This window comes from Pipistrellus kuhlii, unplaced genomic scaffold (assembly GCF_014108245.1).
Source record: "Pipistrellus kuhlii isolate mPipKuh1 unplaced genomic scaffold, mPipKuh1.p scaffold_m20_p_2, whole genome shotgun sequence".
NCBI classification, from domain to species: Eukaryota; Metazoa; Chordata; class Mammalia; order Chiroptera; family Vespertilionidae; genus Pipistrellus; species Pipistrellus kuhlii.
The window spans coordinates 128,944,448-128,963,327 of record NW_023425515.1 but is presented as its reverse complement, the minus strand read 5'-3'; the positions used below and the strand labels follow the sequence as shown (position 1 = coordinate 128,963,327).

General features: G+C 34.1%; 1 protein-coding gene and 1 non-coding gene across 9 annotated transcripts in view; both read left to right on the top strand.

Annotated features, from left to right (window-relative positions):
• MTF2 (metal response element binding transcription factor 2) overlaps window positions 1–8,028 on the top strand; it is a 50,788-nt gene extending 42,760 nt beyond the window's left edge. For 7 of the 8 annotated variants that reach the window (XM_036448030.2, XM_036448027.2, XM_036448029.2 and 4 more), the window contains 4 exons: window positions 2,965–3,070; window positions 3,231–3,283; window positions 3,402–3,506; window positions 5,436–8,028. In XM_036448030.2, coding sequence (XP_036303923.1) covers window positions 2,965–3,070; window positions 3,231–3,283; window positions 3,402–3,506; window positions 5,436–5,793 — 622 coding nt within the window. In that variant the 3' untranslated portion in view covers window positions 5,794–8,028. Of the gene's footprint in view, window positions 1–2,964; window positions 3,071–3,230; window positions 3,284–3,401; window positions 3,507–5,187; window positions 5,261–5,435 lie in introns of all 8 variants that reach the window. The other variant, XR_004989642.2, reaches the window with a different exon arrangement.
• An 8,296-nt stretch (window positions 8,029–16,324) lies between these two features.
• LOC118725211 lies at window positions 16,325–16,484 on the top strand. Its single transcript, XR_004989935.1, has one exon. It is a non-coding gene; the product is annotated as a U1 spliceosomal RNA (small nuclear RNA).
• Window positions 16,485–18,880: the final 2,396 nt, after the last annotated feature.

Below are 18,880 nucleotides of genomic sequence, written 5' to 3'. Positions count from 1 at the left end.
TGAATGTACCCTTTGGATGCTATTAATATTTGGAGAATGGACAGGTATAGAAGTAAGAATAGAAACAAGAGAAAATGAAATTAAGACTCTTGAAGTTGTCTAGGTAAGAGATAGATGATGCCTGCTTATATAGTGGTAGGTGGTAACAGTCTAATGGAGAGTGAAAATAGATTCAGGAGAACTATTAGAAGAATTTATTGGCTATGTGAATGAATTAAATTTATGAAAAAAAGGGAGGAATGAAGTTAACAAATGCCCAGATTTCTGGCTTGAGCAACTGGTGAGTGGTATTACCTGTTTCCAAGATCTGAAAGAACAGAATTTGGCAAGGTGAATGAAGCATTCTTCTGTTTCATACTCATTGATTCTAAGATTCTTACCAGGGATATCTAAGTGATGGTGATGATGTTAGATATAGGCAATTGAGTGCTCGGGAGAGGGCACATGATATAAATTTGGAAACCATGAGAATGAGTGAAATTACCTAGGGAGCAAGAGAAAAGAAGAGAATGTGGCCCAGAACAACGCTTTGATACCATTTCGAGATATGGGAAGAGGTGAAATAAATGAAGAAGACAAAAAGGGATGATCAGTGAAATAGGAAATCAGAAAAGTTTAGTGTCACAAAAACCAAAAAAGGGTACTGTTTCAAGAAAGATTAATGTATTAAATGTTTTTAAGAACTGGGTTAAGATTAGAGAAAATTTTTATTGGATAAGATAGCATTCTTTTATTAGTGACCTTGACAAAAACAATTTTTTTGAAAGGTAAAGATAGAAACCAGATTGAAATATGTTAAAATGTGATTTAATCTGGCACTGTCCAATTGACATGTCACAACTGTTTTTTGTTTTTTCTGCAAATAAAAGGAACATAGGGAGATTCAAAATAATGATGATAATAACAACAAAGGAAATAACCATTAAGGATTCTGAATGAAAAGGGAGAAAGTGGAAAGGGTATGTGTCCTCAACTCTTAGTAGTTTTACTGTGGAGAGAAATAGATAATGGAATGGAAGCTGAAGAGTAATCAAGTGATTTTTTTTAATAGATAGAAGATAATTGGAACCTGTTTCTGTGTGCTAGTAGGAATGATCCATTGGAACAGGGATTTGTATAGGAGATACGGGAGGTAATTAAAAGTAATTAAAGATATTGTAAAGTCTTTGAGAAGCCAAAAGGAAAGGGATTTTAGAGCCCAAATGTGGGAGTAGCCTTTAGAAGCAGAACTTACTGTACATCTTTCTGTTGAAATGGAGTGACAAAAGAGAAGAGAGGTTCAGATGCCGGTTTTATTGTAGATTTGCCATTTGGAAGATGACTGAAGTTATTGCTGAATAGCTTATATTTTCTCTGAAGTAATGAGGCAAAGATAGCTGAGAGAAAAATTTAAGGAGTAAATAAAAGTATGAGGTAGTGATTTTGGAGAATAAGAAAATGTAATTTCAGAAGGTTGGCAGTGCTTCCTATCCATTTGAGTTGGTCATAAAGTAGATGCTACTTCAAAGTTGTGTTTTTTGTTTGTTTTTTTAAGGAAAGAATACTATCACTTACAAATTTTATTAATCCTTTGCTAGCAATTGTCCACGTGATGAATATTGAAAAAGGTTTGCACAAACTTTCTCATTCCTATCATGATTTTGATAGGACACTCCATCTGTGGTAGCTATAAGGTTTTCATTTGATGCTACTGGATAATGAATGGTTCAACGTGCTTTAAAAGGCATTTTCAGTTACTTCTGGGCCCTAAGTATCCTTTTAATGTGAGAGTACTTTCCTTAGTCAGGAATCGGTCCTTGAGAAATGTTATGTTGACCATCTTCAAAAAAGAAAGTGTATGCCCTATCCATCTTAGCCTTGAGACTTTTTATTGCAGTTATGGTTTGTTCCTCTAGCTTCCTTACTTGTACTTCCACCTTTATTCTCCAATCTTAATTTGGCATCTGGAGAGGTAGTCTTTCCTACTTTTCTTCATTCATCTCTTTCCATCTCTATAGTCTTGTTTATTTTTTGTTGTTGCTTTTAATTTAATTTTCCTGGATAACTTTCTTATAGCACTTAACCCACTTAATTAGCTTGCTTATATGTACATTTGTCACTTTCTAACTATATTGTTAACCCATTAGCACAGGGAATATCTTGGTATTCCTTTTATCTAATATCCCCTTTATATGGTAGATAATGTTGAATAAATGAAATAGATATTTTGCATATTGATAGCTGCTCTTTTCTTCTTCCCCTATAATTAATTAGAGGTGTCCTTAACTATTGCTTTTTTCCTTACTATTACTTGATATTTGCCTTTATGTCTCAAAAATGGTTTTCTAGATCTTTTTAATTTTGCCCTTTGAATGATTCACTCACTCACTCTACCCTCTCCCACCATGAGCTTCATTCTCTTTCTGATCATCATCATTTATATATAAAATTTAGGTATATACATCTAAAGGTAACCTCTATTTATATATAGTTAGTATATTTTAACATAGTTATTTCCTGACTCTGTGAAGTTAACTACTGAATTCCTAATTACTTTTAGTAGTAAAGCCTTCAAATATCCCCCAAGTACCCACCTAGTAACAACCTAGCCTATGTAATGAAACTTTCAGGAGTTTTAAACTTTGCCATTTGAAATAGCTGTCTGTTTCTTTTTTTTGAAAAAAAATTTTTTAGGTGGTATATATTTTTCACAAGTGTATTAAAGAGAACTTTCTTAAACCTTTCATGTGTGAATTATCTCACAAGTCAATAAATACTTTTTAAAATTAAAATGTTCTATTAATGCACTTGACCAAACTTATAGATTCTACTTCTATTTAATTTTGTTTTTATATTATTATTAATATAAAAATAAGCATAACCTAATTATTACATAGAGATATGACTGTATATTGTCCATTGTTTTTGTTGTTATTGTTATTCTCTTTATGCAGAGATTAAATACATAGTGATTTTATTTTTCAGGGAAGTAAGCAATGGCATAGAAAAAAAAGGAAAGAAAAAATCTGTAGGTCGTCCACCTGGTCCATATACAAGAAAAATGATTCAGAAAACTGCTGAGCCATCTTTGGTAAGAGGAATAATATATTTGTATATGTTCTTAGAGAGGAAAGATGCTTGAAATGACTCAAGAAACTAGTATTTTTTCAGCTTACTTTAGAACCATGCTTTTAAAGTATATATATATATATTTTTTTTTTTTTTAATTTTTTTTTTATTTTATTTTCCAGGATAAGGAATCAATTTCAGAAAATCCTACCTTGGATTTACCTTGTTCTATAGGGTAAATAGAAAGTTATTTTCTCCTATCCTATGAACTTTCTTTTGGGGGGTGGGGGGGAATTAGTATTTCTATTGTTATGTAATATAGTCGTTTTACCATTTAAATTCTTTTGTCTCAGGAGAACTGAGGGACCTGCACATTCATCTAATACCTCAGATGTGGATTTCACGGGTGCTTCCAGTGCAAAAGAAACTACCTCGTCTAGCATTGCCAGGCATTATGGGTAGATATTTTATGTCCTTATTCTTTGTTAATTTTCCTGTAGTCTCTTTTCTTTGTGAAGTGATGATTAACAACATATTTTCCAATTGAAAGTGATACAAGTATGTTTTTCGCCTTTTGAAAAGCAACCAGTATGTCCAATACTTTAAGTTATTAATATTCATTTGGATAATTTTGCTTTTCAGAGCACAGACATTCAAATTTTTTAGAAAATTTGCTGTGTGCACTGAGAAAAGAGGCACACAAATGTTTATAGGCTGTGCTCTTTTCTGTGAGATCTTTTTATGCTTTTCTTTTAAAATATTTTTTAAATATATTTTTATTGACTTTTTTTTTTTTTTTTGAGAGAGAGAGAGAGAGAAAGGAAGGGAGAAGGAGAGGGAAGCATTGATTGGCTGTCTCTTGTAGGCCCCCTACTGGGGATAAAGCCTGAAACATAAGTTCTTTTGTTAGTAAAAGGATTTTTAAACTCAGGATTTTTATGAATAGCAGATTTCTTTAATGTTTTACATAACCTAAACTCTTCAGAAGAAAAACTTTTCCATAAAATGTGACTCATCAGTTAGAAAAGTTTTGTTTACTTGGTGTCAGAGTTTCGAGCTTCTAAGTTTTTGTTTTTGTTTTTTTTTAATATATTTTATTGATTTTGTACAGAGAGGAAGGGAGAGAGATAGAGAGTTAGAAACATCGATGAGAGAGAGTCATCGATCAGCTGCCTCTTGCACACCCCCCACCGGGGATATGCCCGCAACCAAGGTACATGTCCTTGACCGGAATCGAACCCAGGACCCTTCAGTCTCCAAGCTGACGCTCTATCCATTGAGCCAAACCGGTTTCAGCCTCGAGCTACTAAGTTTTATACTTCTCTTTAATTTTTGTTCACAATTAAAAAACTACTCATGTAAATTATATAAAATTCTAAGTATTTGAAGGCTTAAAATGTAATGTTTTTAAAATGAATCATGAACAATACGATAACCTATTTTTTTTGCCTCTTATCAAGCATTGTGCTATAAGTCTTTTATATATATTGTCTTTAATTCTTACAACAGTCTTTTGAGTTATAGGTCCTGTTATTTCCATTTTGCAGGTAAGGAAACTGAAACTTAGAGGGTTTTAAGTAACAGTCCAATATAGCAAGTTTAGCAAGTATAACAGAGCTGGTATGTTAACTGTAGTGTGATTATAAAGTCTTTGAATTTAGCAGTTGTGCTCTGTTCTCCCTTTGATATAAGTTCTCCCTTTGATAAAGTCGTTGAATTTCTGAGCAGAAAAGGACCTCAAAGATGATCTAGTTCAACATCTTCACTTAATCTTTTCTCTTAAGAGAACACAGAATATAAAAGATTTGAATTTGTCCAATATCACAAGAGCTATACTCAGGATTGCCTGACTTCTAGTTTATGCTTATTTCAGTTCATTTCCTTACTTTACTAGGCTTAGAACTGGTAATAAGACACCCTTTATTCTAGTTTTACCATTTGTTTAAGCACATGGAACAGTGTTTTGTACACAATAGGTACTTATTGTATATTTGCTACATTGAATGAATGAACTGGCTTTCTGGGGGATGAGGGATGCTAATGATAAGAGTGTTGACAAAACCTAACTTACTAATAGGTCCTCTTGGTAAGAATTTGACTTGGCCTCATAATCCAAAAATTTCCTTTGATTCTTTTAATCTTAATAGAACATAGTTAAGGAAGAAAAGCTCTTCAAAGGTCAGCCCCAAGAAGGTGATGGAATCTAATGAAGGCGAGTGATAATCCATTTATATAGCATTTATTGTTTTGGTTTGGCTAATTTTGTCACCAGGTTATATACTTATAACAAAGTGATAGGAAAAAAATAATCAGAGAAAACACATAGTATGGGCAGAGGATATTTTATAAACTTGGTGGATAATTATGTTGTTTTTTTTCTTCCATAGTTTATCTGACTCCAGAAAAAGAACTCGTACAGGAAGATCTTGGCCTGCTGCCATCCCTCATTTACGGAGGAGAAGGGGTCGTCTTCCAAGAAGAGCACTCCAGACTCAGAACTCAGAAATTGTAAAAGACGATGAAGGCAAAGAGGATTACCAATTTGATGAACTCAACACAGAGATTTTGAATAACTTAGCAGATCAGGAGTTACAACTCACTCATCTAAAAAACTCCATTACCAGTTATTTCGGTGCTGCAGGTAGAATAGCATGTGGTGAAAAATATCGCGTGTTGGCTCGTCGGGTGACACTTGATGGAAAGGTGCAGTATCTTGTGGAATGGGAAGGAGCGACTGCATCCTGACTGCAGGACTGAACGTCATGTTCACTGCACTCATTTTCTGTAGGTACAGCTCAAGCCCCTAAAGGAGTCTGCTTTCACTATCTTTCTTAAAAAAATAAAAAATGTCAAAAAATTTCACAAAAGAAGATGATACTAGCCTTAATGTGTACCTGTCAATGTTATGGATATTGTCATAAAAAGATATCTTTTAAAATCAAACAGAGACTTAATTTTTTAAATCTTAAGATTTGTAGAATGTTTCTAGGATAGGATATTAAAAATGATTCAAACCCATGCATGGTGTTAGATAATTTTTCTAATTATTCCATTGAGTCAGTTTTTGTGATGAGTGGTTATCAGAGCAAACAGATCCTGTAGTTAGATAGCACAAGTATTTGAAAAAATTGTGTTTTGTTACCAAAATGTTGGAAAAAATTTATTTCAATATCTTTTTAGATTTCATAAAGTGCAGTGTATATAATGCCTACTAAAAGACTGTAAAATATTGAAATTTTCTTTCAAGCAAAGTGTAAAAATATATATTGAGCCTGTAAATTGCTCTGTGACTAGACTTCATTGTCGTCTTAATATATTCTTTGCATGTGCATACATATACATACACACAGGTGTGTATGTATATGTGTGTGATTATGTGACCTATGCAATACAAATTATGGGAACGGGCAGCTTTGGAGTATATATCCCATAATTCTTTTTTCAGGAATAGTTGCAGTATTTACACAGCAGCATTTCTTCTCAGGCTTTTATTGGGTGCTGTTGCTTACTATGTATGAAGAGAAATGTGTCAAAACAAGTTTAGTGTGCTCTGAAGAAGGGTGTAGACAACATTGTTCATGGGCTTTTAGAATGCTTTTCTCTTTCAGTCCTTGTAACTCAGCTGTTCAGTACCTAAAACAAATCTAATAATATGAACATTATCTCCTACTAGAAGTAACATTTTCAAGTTTTCACGGCACATTATGATTGTAAATGTCTCTCAGTTTTAACAGTAAGTCTATAGGAGTCCTGTGAAGATTCCTGAAATGTCTGTAGTAACTGTTAGTCATGTTGAATAAGTGTAGAATGAACAAAGTATTTTATTGCACAGGGTTAACAAACAGTATGTTGCCTGCCACGGCTAGTGCTGTTTTTTTACAACATTACCTCTTGTTTTTATAAAATGTACCAAGATTTAAATTGATAATTTTATTTTACATGTAAAAAGAAACCATTTCTTTTATCACCAGTGTTAGAGTTGTCTTCTGTTTATTTTTGTTTTGTTTGTTTGTTCTTTTTTAGCCAAAGAGTAAACAGAAGAATATTCTTTTTGTTTTGTTTTGTTTTGTTTTGGTGGCTATTCATTTTATTCTTAAAAGTGATTGGTGGATTTTAGCCTAAAAATTGGGGAATTTGCTGCCAAAATGAAAAATATGTAAAGTGTAGTGATTACAGAGCGGTAAAAATGTGGGTTAGTACTTATTTATTCCATGGATTGATTATTTGACTGTTTATAATGAAAGTTGCTTTATTTCTTTAAACATCTTCAAAAGATGACCTTTTCTTGTCATACTATAGCCAAAAGAAGCAGAGAACATTGTTGTCCTGCATTTGGTTCCTGGTTGGCCAGGTATAAATGAGCTTTACAAAAGTGTGAATTAAAACTGTCACTTCTGTTTACCTCCACCAAAACTTGATTTCCCCCTAGCTATTAATTTAAAGTTGCCTTTCCTGCACTGCAATATTTTGAATAACACACAGAATTTGTGTTGATTTTGAATGTTTGTTTATATCTAGGGGTAATGGAAAATGTAAATCCCGGGTAACCTTACTCACTCCACCTGTATCATATTATTTCATTTTCCCCAAAGTCCTTTAATTCTAACTGAACACCAGCAGTATTTTTAGAAACTCTTTGGCATACTTGGAAGATGATTTATTAAGCTGAACTGTCTTTAGACGTAATTATTGTGAATGTCTGTTTTATTTTATCATGGTGGTTCACATGGCTCTGATGTTCAGTTTGTATTTTTGGAATTGCTTTACTTAGAATTAAAACAGACCAACATTAAATGTGTGTATTTTTTAAATAGCTAATGAGTTTTGCTTCTGTATTTGCTTAAAAATACACACTGGTGCAATAGATGACTACTATTATTTAGCCCAAGGAGCTAAGCATTTTTCTGTTCCATTGTAAATATATATGTTCACTTGAATCAATCTTTATAAAACTTTGCTTTCATTTTTCTCTTGCCCCCACCCCCCAAAACAATAGTAATTATTGCATGTTCGTCTTAAATGATCCTTAAAACCTTGCCTGTTAGGCCAGCTTGTGTTCTTTATACTTGAAGAATATAAACCTCTCCCCTGTCCTCAAAATTAAAAAAAAAAAAAAAATTCAGACTTTCAACCATGTATTTTTTCTTATTTACAAAGAAGGTGTCAGGGTACATATAAAAGGATTTTTTAATTTTTTCCTAAAATGCTTCTTCCCTACCTAGGCTACAGAAAGAAAAGATGTACAAATAATATATAAAACTCATTTAATTCTTCTGTTTCAAACAAATACATTTTTATAAATACCCTTGAAATAAATAGTAAATATGGGTTCTTAGGTGATCAAGCAAGATCAGAACATGAGGCTCTTAGGTGATCAAGCAAGATCAGAACATGAGCAATCAGTTATTTTAGAAATTCTAATGTAGGGTAATGAAATCAGTTCTTGCTAGGTATATTTTATTACTAAATGTTCAATAGAAGTGAATATTCAAGGTATATGAGTTGATGGGGGTACCTTTTTTCATTTGCAAGGCATGTCCAAGTAGGCATGTTTGGTTTCTATTGTGTGTATAGAAGATTTCTATTAGTGTTGGGGATTATAACTAATTCTTTTTTTGGGCTACTTCATTGAGTTTCTACTAGACAGATACTAATAAGTTTTTATTGGAACATAATCTCACTTGCATTGTTGCAGCAGACTGTTTCATAATGTGGTTCTAGAGTTGTTTGAATGAGGATGTGATGGCAAAGGAAGATGTCTGTGCAACTTTGGGAAATAGAAGCCTTCTTTTAAGGGGATGTTTCCTCTTTTAATGATATTGGAGTATCTCTATGAATACACACTCCCCCAAATCTACCTTTGTTTCTTCTGTGGCAGTTAATCAGTCATGTCCTTTCCTCAGGAAAACAAAAACTTGACAGTAAAATGTAAAGTGAGAATTTTATCTGATCATGGATTCTTTTCTAATTATTAGTAGTCAAAAAATCAGATGTCTGACTGATAGCAATTTGAAGATGCTATAAAAGTGAGGAGTTGTGAAAGCAATCTTGCTCTCTGAATAACCAATAGGTAGGACCAACGATGGCTCAATATTTATCTTAATATCAAAGTGTCTTGGAGAAATAACTAGATGAATGTATTTTGCTGACTTTATATTTGAAATTAGAATATTACTGCAAATGAACTGGCTCACTTTTTTTTTCTCTCCCTTCCCCTCCCTTTTATCCAACAAAATCCCTCTTTGCTTGCTCCCCGTGGACATGATGAGTATTGAAACTGGACGTTTAGTTAACAACTCCTCACTTTTACAGCATCTTCAAGGAGTGTGATATCTCATTCGGAAAAATTTTCCATTAGATTCAAGCAAGCAAACAAATGAACAAAACCTCAAAAAAATGTTAAAATGTACATATTGGATAAAACAAATATATTTTGCCATTATCATTAGTCTAATTTCTGTTCCTTTAGTATTCAATCCATTTTTTCTATTTTAATTCTGTAACATGCTTTCCCAATAATAAAATAATAAGTGTATGTATGTATGTATATATATATATATATATATATTATATATATATATATATATATATATATATATATATATATATATACCACTTTTTTATCCATTCATCTGTTACTTTCATATCTCGGCTATGGTAAAGTTTGCTGCAGTGAACAAGTGGATGCATATGTGTTTGTTTGTTTGTTTAAAATATATTTTATTGATTTTACACAGAGAGGAATTGAGAGGGATAGAGAGCTAGAAACATCGATGAGAGAGAAATATCCACCAGCTGCCTCTTGCACACCCCCTACTGGGTACATGCCCTTGACCGGAATCGAACCCAGGACCTTTCAGTCCGCAGGCCTATGCTCTATCCCTGAGCCAAACCGGTTTCGGCATGCATGTTTTTTTTAGTTAGTGTTTTGGTTTTCTTCAGACCAGTTACCAAGAGTGGAATTTCTTTGTCTCTTATGATAGCCTTTGTTTTAAGATCTGTTTTGCTTGGTATAAGTAATGCTACCCCAGGTTTTTTGTTTGTTTGTTTCTTTCTTTTTCTTTCATGAACTATCTTTTTCCATCTCTTTACTTTCAGCCTGTGTATCCTCTGATCTGAAGTGAATTTCTAGCAGGCAGCATATATAAGACAAGGATCTTGTCTCCTTATCCATTCAGCTCACCTGTCTTTTAATTAGAGCATTTAACCATTTACATTTAAATATATGTTGATAAAGATTTAGTTATTGCCTTTTTATTCATAATTTTTATCCTTTTTTTTTTCCTTAAAGATGTCCCTTTAACATTTGTTATAATATTGGTTTGATGGTATCATTGAGTTTCTTGAGTATCATAGGAACAGCACTGACATTGAGCTCATGAATACATACAGAACGAATGTGTGCAAGATCAGCTATGAAACTGGCAAATGGATAGCTATGTTTTGGAGGACTTTGTTCAGTGTTGAAGTCATATTGTCAGGTGGCCTGTGCATGTTTATTGGCTTCCATTGAACTCCCTTGCAGATGTTTATATTTGATCCTTGGTACTTTTGTGGGTGACTTGGCTTGGAGAATTGAATAAACTTAGTTTATATTTTGTTATTTAGTTCAGCCAAGGTTATTCAACCCATCATTGATTATGTCAAGTCTGAAAAGAAAAAATGTTGACAGTATTTGAATGAATGTTTAGCAGGTAATTAAAAAGTCATTTTTTCTCATATTAAGAAGTTAAAATTAAGCTCACTTAAATTTTTTTATAAGAAATTAAGTTTTTTAAATGTTTTACTTTTGCTGGAGAAAAGCCATTTTTTGAATGATTTTTTGAAATTACATGCTTTTATGTAAATTGGTAATTTTCATATGTAATCTTAGATACATTACCATTTATATAAGTAAGTCAATTACATTAAAATATATTCAAAATTAAGTTGTAAATTGAAGTTAAATGCTAATAGCAATATGCAGTATTAATAATATATACTTAGTGAAGGATTATAATTAGTGGTATTTTAACTAACTATTGACCTCAAACATATTTTACCTTTAATACAGAATTTCCTATACAGAATTAGTGGAATGTAAGGCGATTTTCCTATGCAAAATTTGAGACAAAAATAAGATTTTGTGAGAATTTCTGTCCCTTTTGGAAATATCCATGAAGTTAAAGTTTTCCTTGAGGAGACATGGAAGTTTTAGGAAATGAAGCTCATTGGAGAGAGTTTTGATAGGAAAAGCCATTGACTTATCCAAGACTTAGGAGTTTGCTCATGCCATCTGTATATTATGGGAAAGAGAAGATAGTATTTTATCTAATATGGATTTGTTATATAAGAATATTATTTACAGAACAGCATATTGACATGGTTTTATTACATGTATTTAATAGTCATAAACATAGCCTAAAAGGAAGAGAGGAAATGGTGTCTGTCAATCAATGAGAGCAATAATTCAGTGCTAATTACCATGTCCATATAGATTAAATGAACATAAGAATTGATAATAATAATTTAATTTTTAGTACTTTAAGTACTGAAGTTGAGTGCAATTAAATTTAAAATGACAAGCATCAGAGGATCATAATTTCTAAGAAATTAGTAGTTTTACCAAATTTATATAATAATGTTTGATCTTAGCTAAATAATTCAGGGAAATGTGTAAAATTAAGTTACCTGTGCTGATTATTGCATATATATGGAAGGTATAATTTAAAATGTTTCAGTAGGGTCAAACTCTTGATATTTCTTTAAATAATTTTTTAAAATTTTAAAGTATTTTAAAATTAAATTTGTACTTTTATTAAAAAGTAGTATTTAACATAAAGACTCATGTGCTTGAAAATGTAATGTATACTTATTGGTGGGCCCCTTCTAGAGAAAATATGTATGTTGTCAGCCATATTACAATCAAATCTTATTTGCTAATTGAAGATACCACTGTTATAGATAAGCAAAATTAACAAAATACACAATCATTTATATTTTTGTAATTAGAGGGATTTATTATTCATTTCCACTCATTGAAATTATTTGTGTGCCTTAAGCATACTCTGACTTAAAAAAGCAAAACTTGTGCTCAGTGATTGAGCATCGACCTATGAAACTGGAGGTCACTGTTCAATTCCCAGTCAGGGCACATGCCCGGGTTGCAAATTTGACCCCCAGTGCGGGGTATGCAGGAGGCAGCCGATGAATGATTTCTCTCTCATCATTGTGTTTCTAACTCTCTCTCCCTCTCCCTTCCTCTCTGAAATCAATAAAAATATATATTTTTTTAAAAGCAAAACTTGAATAACTTAGAAAAATAGTCTAAGGTTTACACATGGTATAAGGATTAAAGGGGAACACTGATTTACATTATAGAAAATAAAATATTGACTCTTACCTAATATCAGATTACATTGATAATACAAACCTCCATTAAAAATAACATTAAGATTTATATTGTAGTGAAATACTAATAAAGTAGTACTTCATCTTTAAAAATAGCATAATTTTAAAAAATATATAGTATATATGAGTATAATTGTGGTTTTACAACTTTCAAAACTATATACTTTGAAAATAAAACTTTATATTTAGAGGTTGCACTGAATTCAGTTTAACATAAGCCACTGCTTGCTTATAAAAAAATGTACTTCATATAAGTTTAAGTAAAATATAGTTTTAGGTACAAAAAACAAATTTATTAACCTCATTTGTGAAGATAAGAAATTTATTTTTCTGAATTTTTCAAAGGTATACTGTTTAACTATTTGTATTAGTTACCTAGGGCTACCATAAAAAGCCACCACATACTTAGTGGCATAAAACAACAGCAATTCATCTCTTAGTTTAGAGGCCAGAAGTATGATATCAAGGTGATGGCAAGGTTGGTTGCTTCTGGAGGCTCTTAGAGAATCCATTCATGCCTCTCTTTTAGAATAGCTTCTGGTAGCAGCTGCAATCCTTGGTTTTCCTTGGCTATAGGTTAACATTATTCCTTTTTTTTTTTCTTCCTCTTCCTCTTCCTCCCCTCCCTCCACTTTCCCTCCCCTCCTCTCCCCCCTCCTCCTTCCTCCCCTTCCTCCTCCTCCTTCCCCTCCTCTTCCTCCTCTTTGAAAGAGGTGGGGAAGACAAACATCTGAGTGAGTGAGAAACTTGGATCAGTTGCTTCCTGTACATGCCCAGACGGGGATCAAACCCATAACCTAGGTATGTGCCCTGACCTGGAGTCAAACCCACAATCTTTTGATTACAAAACGATGCTCCACTCAACCGAGCTACCCAGCCAGGGCTAGCATGCCTCCACTTTCTGTCTCCAGTTCACACATCTTTACTCTGTATTAAATCTCCCTCTCCTTTTACCAGTATATAGATACCAGTCACTGGATTAAGGGCCTACCCTAAGTCCAAGGTGATCTTGCTTCAAGACCGTTAACTTTATCATATCCACAAATATCTTATTTCCAATAAGGTCCATTCTTAAGCAATCTACCCTTGCTGGTTGGCTCAGAGTATAGTGTCAGCCTGCGGACCAAAGGGTTCCAGGTTTGATTCCAGTCAAGGGCACATACCTGGGATTATTTAACTTGGTTGCAGGCTCTAATGTTTTTCAGTCTTTCCTCTTCAACTCTCTAAAAATAAATGGAAAAATATTCTCAAATGAGAATTAAAAAAAAAAAAAGGGCATATCTTTTGGGGGGACACAATTTAACCCACTTGTGTATTACAGGATTGTGTTTTTTTGTATGCTTCAGTTTCTGAAAATGGTTTTACAAGCCATTTTGTGTTGTTTATTAAAATGGTAGCAATCATGTTTTGAATACCTATGAGTTGCTGTTAAAAGGGAAATGAAATATCGGGTCTAGTAATAATTAATGTCGTTTTTAAACATTCGTTTAAAATCTTGCTTGGCGTTGACTTGTATTGACATAACCTTCAAACACGTGGTATCTACAGAACGTGTGAAGTGCAGTTAACAAGTTTTGCTTGAAAAAGTTTGTGTTTGGTTTGGTTTTTGTTGCAAAACTAGGTCTAAGAAGATGGCGGATGAAGAGCATATTCGGCACTGCATGCTTTACGAGTTCCAATTAGGAAGAAAAGCAAGTGAGGCTGCAAAAAACATCTGTAGTGCTCTTGGTCAAGATGCAGTTAGCGCCAGAAAATGCCAGAGTTGGTTTGAGAAATTTCGCGAGGGAAATTTTTCGTTAGATGACAAGAGTGGTCGAGGCCGTGTGTCCAATTTTGATCAAGAAGCTCTTCAAGCTCTTTTGGTACAAAATCCTCAAATTACCCAACAAGAGCTTGCGGCAACTTTAAATTGTTCACAGAAAACAATTTCCAATCAATTGTGTGCACTTGGCAAAGTCCAAAAGTTTGGAAAATGGGTTCCTCATGAGTTGACCGACAACAACCGTAATCAAAGAGTCACAATTTGCAGTTCGCTCCTCTCTCGTCAAAACCGTTTGCCGTTTTTAGAGCAAATTGTTACCGGACATGAACAATGGGTGTTGTATGTTAATTTGAAAAGGCGGCCTCAATGGTTGGACAAAAATGAGGCTCCGCAGCTCACGCCAAAACCTGACTTGCATGCGAAAAAAGTGATGTGTGTTTGGTGGAATTTTAAAGGAATTCTTCATTATGAACTTTTACCATCTAACCAAACCATTACAAGTGCAGTGTATAGGGCCCAATTGGAAAGGTTAGCCCAAGCTTTAAGAGAAAAAGAACCCGCGCTGATTAATCGGAAGGGCGTAATTCTTCACCACGATAACGCACGACCGCGTACTGCAAGAATCACTGCTGAAAAACTGCGCCAGTTGGAATGGGAAGTTCTCCCTCAACCTGCATATTCTCCTGATATTGCCCCTTCCGATTACCATTTGTTTCGTTCTTTGCAAAACTTTCTTCTTGGAAAAAAATTTAATAATGAAGAATGCCTCAAAAATGCATTGACCGAATTTTTTGCATCAAAATCACAAGAATTTTACAACAGAGGGATTAAAATGCTTCCTGAGCGTTGGGCACAAGTAGTAGAAAACAACGGCAACTATATTGTTGATTAAATTTTGTTGTTTAAATAAATTCGATTTTTAAAAAAGTATTAGAAAACGACATTAATTATTACTAGACCTAATATTAGGAGCCCTGCTCTGAAATTTTAAATTCTGGTGGACACAAACACAACTAAATTTGAGTTGAAATGTGATAAGTACCATGGAATATTGCTAAAGGTTCCATAAGAATGTAGAATAAACATAAGAGTCATTAGGGAAGGACTTATTAAAGAGAATCTTATTTGAATTTCGGTTTGGAGGACAATAGGGTTTTGACTGACAAAAATAGAGTGGGATAAGAAACAGCACAAATAAGTGGAATTGGGAGGGACGTAGGGGTGTCGAACTCAATCAGAGAAGGGGCCAAAATCTAAAATCCAGCCTAAATCGCGGGCCGAATGGTTTACTGAACAGTCATAAATTGTCATTGTGATGGAAACGCAGTGGAGTGCAGTGATGACAGCGCGGTGCGGGCCACATTGCAAGGCCTGGTGGGACGGATTTGGCCCGCTGGCCTTGTGTTTGACACATGTGGTTTAGAGAATGGTACAGTCTTGGGGAGTTAGGACATGAAAATTAACAGTATTTTAAAACAGTATATGACTAAAGGTACCCACATATATGTTACTAGTGTATCCCTGGAGAAATGAGATTCGTTTTGACTGAAGTATTTTTTAGGTTGTATTTTCAAGGATGGATTAACCTAAACAGCAGCTAATGGATAGAAAAATCTTGGTTCAGAATGAGGGAGCAAGGTAAGAATAGGCCTGGAGTTGAGAATATCTCAATATGTGAGGGCCTGTTAAAACACTGCGGAGTGGAGGGTTGTGGGGGTGGGGGGGAGTAGATGTGATTGCCTCCTTCTAGTGTTTTCTCCTGGGAAGATAACTATAGCTATTTAAAGGGGGGTCTCAATGGCAAGAGGACTTAAGGGAAGGGAGAGATTACTTTTACCTAGACTTTGTCTATTTTTTGGTTTGTTTTTTACTGAAAAAGAGAATTCATATTGTTTTGAAATTTCACTTTTTACTTAATAATAAATAGTGTGCCCCATCTTTGTCACAACAAACACTGCATATAGAGGATGTTTGGGAAAAATGACTTCATGAAGGCATTTAAACGATCATGAATGTTATGCATGATTTAGAGGGAAATGATGTAATGCAAAACGAGCTAGGACTAGTCTAAATTGAGGTAAACCTGAGGTAGTAGGAGCAGTAGGGATGTTTGGAATAATGGAGATATTTATTGGCAGGGGAGATTCCAGGATCTCGAAGGTGGTTTTCTCAGTGAGGCTCACCCATTGTACTCCGGGTCTGCTGACCCCTGTGATTTCTCCAAATGTGCAAACTTGACTACGTAATCTGTGGTTGTGGGGAACTGCATTCACATTCACCCCATAAAAGAAAAAAAAACAAAAAACAGGAAAATACGTATGTGTGGCTCAGTTGGTGAGAATATCATCCTGTACACCACAAGGTAGTGGGTTCAATTCCTGGTCAGGCACATACCTAGGTTGTGGTTTTGCCTGGTTGGGGCGTTTATGGGAGGCATCCAATTGGTGTTTCTCTTTCCCTTCTCCCCTCCCTCCCTTTCTCCCTTCTACCTTTCTTTATAAAGTCAATAAATACATATCCTCAGGTGATTTTTTTTTTAAATGCATAAGAGATTTGGGGAGAGGACTGAATAGGTAAGGGGTTTGTTTTTGTTTTTAAGTTTTGAGGACTTGGGAGACTAGTGATGTCATTAAACACTAGCAGACGTGCAGAGAACAGGAAGGAAGATAGGCTTGGTTGGAATAAAACATGCATGGGTGTAGGACATGGAACAGAATTGGGTTATAGATCAGCATACGTTAATAGCTGCAGTCTCTGTCAGGAAATTTCCCAGGAGCTTCTGCACTTTATTATTAAAAACTTGCTCATCACCATTTTTTAAGCCAAGACTTAGACTTGAGGCTCCTCATGGTGGTTCTGTGGCAGGTATGCAGAATTTTTTTTTGTAAAAATGTGAATTTTTCTTTCTTACATGCTACCATAGTATTAGAATAATTAATTTAGAGCAGATTTAAGGTTATTAGCTAAACCAAAAAAGTATATTTTTAACCATTAGTATCTATATTTATAGTAAGAAACGATTATGTTGGTTTATTTGAAAGCTTATTCTTAAGCCAAAGCAGTGGGAAGTATTTTATGGTGCTTTCCAGGTAGATACTCTGTTTTGGATTCAAAAGTCCATACTGTACTTCAAAGTGCTGGTGTATTAATTGCAAATTGTAGCCCTGGCTGGCATGCTCAGTGGTTAGAGCATCGGCCTGTGCTCCAGAAGGTCACTGGTTCACTTCTGGTCAAGGGCACATACCTGGGCTGCAGGTGAGATCCCTGGCCTTGATTGGGACGTGTGTGGGAGACAGCCAATGGTTGTGTGTCTCACATAGATCTTTGTCTCTCTCACTCTCTCCCCCATGTCCTTCCTTGCCACACTCTAATAGTCAATGGAAAAAAGATCCTTGGATGAGGATTAACAAACAAAAAAAAGTTTCATGTAGTTACTAAAATTGACCTTTTAAAATTACAATACTTTGTCTATGGTATTGAAAAATACGTTAGGTTTAGGAAATAGCACGTATGTGCTGTAGTGCAGTAATAGAGAAACTTTGAAAACTCAATATTACAATACAATCAACAAGTAATTTATCCTCTTCATAAGGCAACTGAAATAACTTCCAATTCTGGATTTTCTTATAATAGAAATTATTTACATCTGAGAGTTAAAATATTCCTTTTCCTCATCTGAATCTAACTTAGAAGAAATAATGCTAATTTGTTTCTAAAGTATTGCTTTTCCTCTTAACTTTAAATTGTATTTTAGCTGGCAACAAACAGATTTAGTAAAGCAGTTCTAAGGGAATGGAGATGTGGTTTAGGAGAAAAGGGCAATTATAAGGAAGGATGGAGGAAGTAGATGAGAAAAACGAGATGAAGTCTTAATTGTTTTTCTCCAGAATTAAAAAGCTTTACTATTTCTAATTATGAGGTAAAAATATTTCTCAGTGAAAAATTCAGACAACACAAAACTGTAAAATTTCTGAAAATTTTCCCAGTTCTACAGTCCAGGGAAAATGGTCTAGACTTTGTCAATTTTTTGGTTTGTTTTTTACTGAAAAAGATAATTCATGTTGTTTTGAAATTTCACTTTTTACTTAATAATAAACAGTGTGCCCCATCTTTGTCACAACAAACACTGTCCTAACCACTAGATGTGGTGGGTAGAATAGTCATGTTCTCTGCCTTCAGATTAGGGTCTAATAGAGGATTTATATATGTTAATTATGATATGGTACGATCAATACTTTGAAAACAAAGTATAGATGGTACATAAGATGGACACAACCTAAATTTGAGGGACGTTGCCAAACTTCCTGGAGCAATGAATGAGAAAGCTGACTGGGAAAAAGTAGTAGTTGATAATTGTTGAATATTGTTTCTCTCCAGTTAAACTGTCAACTCTTTAAGGGCAGATTCTCCAAAGGCCAGGGCATAACAATGTTCAGATTTTTCTTATCCTAAACATTAAATTTTGTCTTGGGAATATTTAGGTCCTATGGGAATATAAAAGTATTGCATCCTGATCTTTGTTTGGGTGTCAAAAAGGAAATACTCTCCTTTGACAATAAATGGGATATCTGCATTTTATTTTATAGTCTGTCCTTGTTTCCCTGTCTAAACAAACTGATCTTTGTTCATTCTTTTCTCCTTTGCTATTTGTCCAAGGAATAGTGAAATAGTTGCTGCACA